An 8,634-nucleotide genomic window follows, 5' to 3' on the forward strand; every position below is an offset into this window, starting at 1 on the left:
TTGATCAGGTACCTGGCTTAGCTGCGGTGGAATTGGCATAAATGAGTGGAGAAGTCACGCGTGTAGGGTAGCCCGTCGCAGGTCCCTGGAGTGCGCCATTGGCGATGCAGAAATGATAACCACACGGGTTGTTGGTGGGGAAAAGTGAATGTGTAGGAGAGCGCGGAAGGAAGATGCTGCTTAGATGCGGTGACCACTCTGGCAATTCGGTTCGACGACATTGGATTGAGCTTCCAGCGCAGCCTTAGGAAGTCGAAATTAGGGCTGATGTTGTTGTGTTTATGGTATGTTCGTCCTGGTGAAGACTGTATACATAGAGATCTGGTAGAATCAGAGGAGGTATTTGTTGCACTAGCTGCCCATCTATGTGTTGAATCCATCATTCCTGTCGGTCCTGCCCTGCTTGGATAACAATGACACCTAACGATATCCGTTCCGGAGAAGGAATACGAACGGGCCGTTACATGATAGGAGAGTCGAATGGATTGCATCGCCAGGAGCTGGAGCTCTCGATCATCGAGGTTGTCGTGCCTAGGAGGCGTAACTTTAAGTAGCCTAAGTTCTTTCTTCCTCCTTGGATGTTCAGCCAGCGATGTCTTTAGATATCTAGCCGACAATAGAGTTGGTGGATTTAGACAGTTTCGCCTTTTCCAAGGGATTGGAAGGTCGATAGGTGCGACTTCCAGCGGAGGGTGTGACGACCATGGTTGGAACATTGGCGGCTGCAGATACGGTTTCGTTGAACATCGTAACTTCTGTAAGGACTGCGCAGAAGCCACTGGAGCACCTCAGTAGATATTTGGATGCCATATTTAGTGCATCGCACAATCGAATTCATGATGGAATTTGGACGTTATCATGCATCAAGTGAGGTGTCGGGCTGAAGCCAATGTTTTTCGAAAGGCGATCACGGCGTCACTCATCTTGTTATCTCGATGCACTACCTTGCTGTCTCGTGTACCTCAGAGAGAGTCAGGATGAAACGTGGACGCCACGCCTAGGGTCAGGTACAAGTCAGTCGAGCTTGTTGATGTCGTCCCCCTTGAACCGAGCCTCGAAGTCATTGCCTAATTGTCTGGCAGGTTACATCGCCGGCAATATGGTCTCGAACGTCAACACCAAATGGACAATCTTTGCCACAAGCCGGTGTAGTGGGCGGCACCAGGAACGATCCTAAAGGGAACCAAGATTGAATACTGATCCTTAGTCCTGGCCCATGGATTGAGTACAAGGTGTAGGACTTGTCTTTCACAATAAGCGCTCCACGCCCGCCTGCTAAAAGGCTTGAGAAGTGGAGCCACAGCCCTGTGAAAAGCAGCTTGTACCTTGTAACTGAATGCCAAGCCTATCCACCCTCCCTGGATAGTCTGGGCGAATGATTTGTCTTGGCATGTCGAGATGAATGTCACGTTCAGAATCGACGGCGAGCCTCACTGGCGCAATCTCGCATCGCTATCGTTTTCAAGAAGGTGACGGAAAGGGGGGAGGGAGAGGGAGAGGGCAGGAAGGAAAGGGGGTGGCAGCGTCTGAGGCCAAATGCATATAACACAGGCTCTGTTCCTCGGCCTTTCCACCAGTTCGCCATACACCAGATTGATTACCTACCAGGCAGAGTCTGCTCCCATCTCACGAGAAACAGCATACAATGACCATGAGCGCGTATCTCACCAGCTTCCCATTGAGCGGATTGTTCAGCACCAAAACCTCGCACGATGAGGGTTTCCTAGACAAGCATCACACAACAAAAGAAGTCGTGAAAACGATCAACAGAGTCGCGACAGCCACGACTGCAGCACACGATACCACGGGTACCCAGAAGGAGACACCCAAACCTACACTAAAAGTCATCGGCGTAGGCCTGCAGAGGACCGGTACAACATCCCTTCAGGCCGGTCTCGACATTCTCGGCTATTCGCGATGTCACCTGATGTCGTGATGGACAAATTCCCTTATCACAAAGGTCGACGTTGGATTCAGGTACTTCAGACGAAGGACAAGGCTCAGCGTCAAGCCATAATCCGAGGGATCTTCGAAAACGGCGGCTTCGATGCCACCGTTGATTTTCCGCCGTGTGCCCTTGCCGATGATTTGGCAGCCATGTATCCTGATGCAAAGGTTAGTTCCTGGTACCCCCCCTGTGTCCATCCACTGCTATGTCAGAACGCGATATTGACAATCACCTATAATAGTTCATTCTCACTGTTCGCAAATCTGCAAAAGCATGGCGTACATCCTTCAACAGCACCATCGGCATGACCAAGACCTACTGGTTCGAAGCAATGACGTCCGTGGTGCCTTCTCTTCGTATGTCGTTGCATCTTCTGCATTCTGCCTGGGATGAGGTCAACGCTACGCGGTACGATGGTGCGCGAGCGTTTCGCACTGACTCAACTGATGTCTAACAAAGACACAATGACTGGGTGAAGCAAGTTGTTCCAGCAGACCGATTGTTGATACATGAGGCTAGTCAAGGCTGGGGGCCGCTCTGCAAGTTTTTGGAGCATGACATCCCCGACGTGCCATACCCGCACATATGCGATGCTCAGCATTTCAGGAGGGTGGTATATATTGCGGCTGGGATTGGAGCTATGCTTTGGGCTTTTTGGGGTGGTGCTATTGCTTGGATGGTTGAGCTGGCTTGGTGGCGAATTGTCGATAATGGCTGGTACTGAGGCTTGGGTGTACTGGATAAAAGTTGGGTTTATTGTGTATATTAGCGGAGTTTCGTTTTCAGCTCGGAAGTTCAGGGTGGTTGTTTTGTGGTTCTAACCTTTCTCATCTTAGCTTGAGCATCCTGATGTTCCATCTTGGCGCTGCCAAGTAGAAGCGGAGAATATTTGCGGGAGGATTCAGTGCGTGTTATCTGCAAGTTGAAGGATGGCAGGTCTCATTGTTCTCATCTTGGTCGTTGCTACCCTAATCTAATAATATCCCTGTGACGCATGTTCCGCTGACCGGTGTTCTCAGGCAGAGCAGTTGTCGGTCAACTGTACACTGCGTCATTCACACGTGCCACTATCAAGCGAAGTTAGTGTGCCACTATAAACGAAGTGTATGAGTACAGTTCAAGTTTGCCGAACAACCGCTCTGTTAGCAGCGCGAGGCTCCCGGACTCACTTCCGCTAATCTCACGTGACCCTCGGCTTAATTGCGGTAATAGTAGCAGGATCGACGCGCCCGCGCTTGCATGTGCTTGATCTTCAACCCATTTTCACGTGCATGCGATTCACCATCGTCGTTCGCTCACTGCCATTGCGACTATCGTCTGATGAATGCAATGCTTTTCGCAACAGTTCCGAGGCTAGAGAATAGCTGAGGAGAATTATGTGTAATCCTGCTTATCCGAAATCGCGGTTTCTTCTATGGGAGTGCCATCCTCCCTAGCTCTCAACATGGCTGCGAATGTCTCGACCACTTCGCAGCCATCTGCTTCAGCCATAGTCACTCATGCTGCGATCGACACTAGCACCAACGAGAGCGTTCTCGCTGCTATAGGTCATGTTGTCTACCTGGTGTTGAGTTTCGTGCCTGGTTTTATGGTATGGCTGGCGGGGTTCACAACCTTTACTCTGCCCGCCTGGCTCTTCAATACCTTCAATAGAAGTCTTACCTTCACCATGAATCTCACGACCTTGTGAGCTCCTTCGTCTGTCTCCGGGCCAAATTGCTGATATGGGCAGGCTCTTCCTCGCACTCCTCGTGGGTTCTACCATCAGTTGGTTTATCCGCTACCGTTTCCTCAATGTATACACACGACTGCCCCAAGAACCGCACCGTAAAGAGCCTCAAATCGACTTGTTCCCGGACAGCGCCGATGGGGATTCGAAGCCTGGGTTACATCAATACTTTGATGACATCTTCAATGCTATCAAAGTGTTTGGCTACCTCGAGAGGCCTGTCCTTCACGAGCTCACACGTACAATGCAGACCAAGAAGCTCATAGCGGGAGAAACATTACTACTCGAGGAAGAGAAGGGCTTTTGCCTTGTGGTGGATGGTCTCATGCAGATCTTCGTCAAGAGCTCGAGGGAGACCACGACAGCATCCGGAGAGAGGCTCGATCTGTTCGACGAGGATAGTGGGTACCACGAAGGGAATCAGGGTTACCAGCTGCTCACAGAGGTCAAAAACGGAGCATCCCTGTCCTCGCTATTTTCCATCTTGTCTCTTTTCACTGAAGACATTAGGTTGAAATTCGATGAGGAGCCCTCACGGCCGCCCTCAGCCTATGGTTTTACCAACCCCCAAACACCCAGCATGATGCATAGTGCGACCTCTTCAACAACCCCGGCGCATGACGACATCAACGACAACCACGTATCGCCGCAAGGAGCCCGGAATGCTAAGCTGGCAAGCGTCCCACCCTTGAACCTAGAAGCGGCCTTCGAAGAAGACTACTTTCATCAAAGAGGTACGCAACCTCGGCGGAAAGTGCGAAAGCCGAAATCAGTACACCCAGATATTGTTGCCCGTGCTATGGTCGATACAACGATTGCGGTCATTCCTGACAGTGCCTTCAAGAGATTGACTCGTGTGTATCCGAAGGCCACAGCACACATCATCCAGGTTATTTTGACAAGACTTCATAGAGTGACGCTATCTACAGCACATCAGTATCTCGGTCTTACCACAGAAGTCTTGCAAATTGAGAAGCTCATGAATAAGTACGCTAGCTATGACTTGCCAAACCATCTACGAGCAGGCGCCCTTGAACGGCTGAGAGACAAATTTGCGAAAGAGATTGAACGTCTAGGTAGTGAAGACATCACGAAAGGCATAGCACTTCACAACCCGGTCACAAATCGGCGCAGATCATCGAGTGGTCTGCGGAAGGAAGCTGCATTAGCTGCTAGACTGGCATCAGCCCGGAAACAATCAACAAACGCAGACGGCAATACCTCTTCCGACGTCAACGCAGGCGATCTCGCAACAAATTCCTCCACCACAAGGCAGATTGGACGCTCTGGCAGTATGAGTCTGCGCAATCCTCAATGGAATTTGACATCTGACCTTAGTCATGCTCGAGCTGGTGGCGTGCAAAGTCCTCTCACGTTCAGAGAAAAGAGCATGATCAGGCCCTCTTTCGAAGACGGATCGCTCTTACGGCAGGACTCTGGCAACGAGGATAATGTTCTGCGCGAATCTATTCTAGACTGCATGGTCAAAGCACTCGGGCTGGATGTCAATGCAAAGGATGTGAACCGAAAGACTGGGGGCGCTTCTGTCGAACAGTCTCCACGCTTAGTCTCTTATGATCACCGAAGACAGACCGCAGTGTTCAACAACGCTTTTGGATTCATGGATTCTTATCCTGGCTCTGCAGACGGGGACACAGAGTCACAGATGTCATCTTCAGTGGCGAGTTTCAGTGGTGCCAATGCGCGCAATCTGCATGATGAGCTTATTGATGATATAGAGATCGTGTTCTTTCCTAAGGGCTCGGTACTGGTTGAACAAGGCGAGCGCAATCCTGGTGTATACTATGTCATTGACGGCTTCCTGGATGTAAGCATTCCTGTGGAGGACAAGGAGAGCAGACGATCCGCAAATGGTCAGACCATCACAACCCAGCAGGAGAAACGAATGCCGGCACTTCGAAGGACAAAGACAGCTCAAAATAGAGCATCTTCTGTGCCCAAGTCAAATCAAGAGCAGAAAAACCAGGTCCAGAAGTCATTGTTTCTGGTCAAGCCAGGCGGTGTAGCAGGATACATTGGAACCTTGTCATCATATCGTTCGCTGACAGATGTCATGGCCAAAACAGATGTGTATGTGGGATTCTTGCCTCGGGCGTCACTCGAAAGAGTTGCCGAAAGGTATCCAATACTTCTGCTTACCATGGCCAAGCGATTAACAACCTTGCTGCCTCGACTAATCTTGCACATCGACTTTGCACTGGAGTGGGTACAAGTTGATGCTGGTCAAGTGATACATCATCAGGGAGATGATAGCGATGCTATCTACATCGTGCTGAACGGCCGCCTGCGTACGGTGAAAGAGAATGCTGATGGGAGCATACGGGCGACGGGCGAATATGGGCAAGGAGAAAGTATTGGCGAGCTTGAAGTCATGACTGAGGGCACGCGACCTTCCACGCTACATGCTATCAGAGATACCGAGTTAGCAAAGTTCCCACGATCACTATTCAACAGTCTTGCACAAGAACATCCTAGCATTACCATTCAAATCTCGAAATTGATTGCCCAGCGGATGCGAGCGCTGACTGAAAATCCTGCCGGAGAGGATGCCCGGGTGCGAAAGAGAGCCGCTTTGAGTGACACATCGACGTCGAGTCTGAACTTGAGGACGGTTGCCGTTCTCCCCGTCACGGCTGGCGTACCAGTTGTTGAATTTGGTAACCGCCTGATGACATCTCTGACTCAGATCGGAGTGCCGAACGGTGTGACTTCGCTGAACCAAGCTATCGTCCTCAACCATCTTGGACGCCATGCCTTCAATCGAATGGGCAAGCTCAAATTATCCGAGTATCTCACCGATCTTGAGGAGAAGTACGGTATGGTGTTGTACATTGCAGACACGAACGTCAACTCGCCATGGACTCAAACCTGCATCAAACAAGCAGATTGCATCTTGCTTATTGGCTTGGCAGAAAGCTCGCCAAGTATGGGTGAATACGAAAGATTCCTTCTTAGCATGAAAACGACTGCCAGAAAAGACCTTGTGCTGTTGCATATGGAGAAATTTTCCAAACCCGGCTTGACGTCTAAATGGCTCCGAAACAGGACGTGGATCAATGGTGGACATCATCACATACACATGGCCTTTCGGACGCACTCTGAAGCGGTGCCAGCACGTCCTCGTCGCTTCGGGACTGCCATAAAGCAGCGTGTGCAGGTCCTCCAAGCCGAGATTCAAAAGTACACATCTCGGCGGATACGGCAGCAACCACTATTCTCAGCCGACACACCTTTCAAAGGCGACTTCCACCGTTTAGCCCGGAGACTCTGTGGCCGCTCAGTTGGCCTTGTCCTTGGCGGCGGTGGCGCAAGAGGTATCTCTCACGTCGGCGTCATCCGAGCCCTAGAAGAATCAGGCATCCCAGTCGACATAGTAGGAGGCACCTCGATCGGCGCATTCATCGGCGGCCTCTATGCCCGCGATGCAGAAGTCGTCAGCATGTACGGACGAGCCAAGCGCTTCGCCGGCCGAATGGGAAGCATGTGGCGATTCGCACTCGACCTAACATATCCCTCCGTCTCCTACACAACCGGCCACGAATTCAACCGCGGCATCTTCAAGACATTCGGCAACTCACAGATCGAAGACTTCTGGCTCACCTTCTACTGCAACACCACCAACATCAGCAAGTCAAGAGCAGAGATCCACACAAGCGGCTACGCATGGCGATATATCCGCGCGAGCATGACATTGGCGGGCCTCATCCCACCCATCTGCGACGAAGGCAGCATGCTCCTAGACGGCGGCTACATCGACAACCTAACCGTCTCACACATGAAATCCCTCGGCGCAGACCTCGTCTTCGCAATCGACGTCGGCTCCCTCGACGACGACGCCCCGCAAGCCTTCGGTGACTCCCTAAGCGGATTCTGGGCCGTCGCGCAACGCTGGAATCCCTTTTCTAACGTCCCCAACCCACCTTCCCTCTCCGAGATCCAAGGACGCCTCGCGTACGTGAGTAGTGTCGACGCCCTCGAACGAGCAAAGAACACGCCCGGTGTTCTGTACATGAGGCCGCCGATCGATGCGTATGCGACGCTCGACTTTGCGAAGTTCGAGGAGATATATGAGGTTGGCTATGCGTATGCGAAGGAGTATCTTAGTGAGTTGAGGGATAAGGGGGAATTGGAGGGGTTGGTGACGCCGTGGGAGAGGGTGGGGGAGAGTGGGGAGGGGGAGGAGGCGAAGTTGAGGAGGACTATGGCGCCGAGGAGGGCGAGTATTTGAGGAGAGATGGGTGTTCGATGTCTTGGTGTGATGAACTGTTCGATATCAGGCCAACGACAGACGATGGCTTTGGTTGATTGGAGCCTCTAATATGATGATAGATAATAGATAGAGGATAGCTCGGTTCCAGAGCTGGAGACTGATCTCGACTATTCACTTCGCATCCAGTAACACACCCCGTGCTTGTTTATATGTAGTATGTATGCATGCCGCTCACCGCGAATATATCTAACCTAGCTAGCAGCTTCTACTTCCTAGTCCACAGGCATGCGTATCAGCCGCTCCTGCCTCAATGGAAATACCCCACAATTCGCATCTGCCCCGTGCGGACGAGTCTTCGTTCTGGTCGCGTCTTCCTCTCGTGACCATGCTGTCATCACGGTATCCAACGATCCTGCCTGTCACGCTATGTACTGTGAGTGCAATGGTGACTCGATCGCTTCTGCCTTCACTGTCCAGCGTCCACCGTTCATACATAGTTCCTATGTCCGTCGTGCTCACTAGAATCTGACTCTGACTTTGACACCGACTCTTGAAGACGCATAGCGTCTTCGGTGTGCTTTGGTGTCGGGCCTCAAAGCTCAAGGCTAAAGCATATCATGGGTGCTTGTATCGTGGACTCAGCGACGCACGTTGGTCTTGCAAGCAAGCGGAGGAACGCGGCCTATCTGAAGCATGGACGGATCAATGAATGAATGTGTTGCACTC

General features: G+C 51.5%; 1 protein-coding gene across 1 annotated transcript; it reads left to right on the plus strand.

The window, feature by feature from the left end:
• Positions 1-3,392: 3,392 nt before the first annotated feature.
• NTE1 (phosphatidylcholine and lysophosphatidylcholine phospholipase) lies at positions 3,393-7,926 on the plus strand (the record flags this gene model as incomplete). The annotated part of the gene is made up of 2 exons (XM_064873642.1): positions 3,393-3,634; positions 3,681-7,926. The coding sequence occupies 2 exons, from the start codon at positions 3,393-3,395 to the stop codon at positions 7,924-7,926; spliced, it is 4,488 nt and encodes a 1,495-aa protein (XP_064730746.1).
• Between the last annotated feature and the right edge of the window lie 708 nt (positions 7,927-8,634).

The sequence above is a fragment of the Knufia obscura genome, assembly GCF_036327395.1.
Source record: "Knufia obscura strain CCFEE 5817 isolate CBS 148926 chromosome Unknown scaffold_5, whole genome shotgun sequence".
Taxonomy (NCBI): domain Eukaryota; kingdom Fungi; phylum Ascomycota; class Eurotiomycetes; order Chaetothyriales; family Trichomeriaceae; genus Knufia; species Knufia obscura.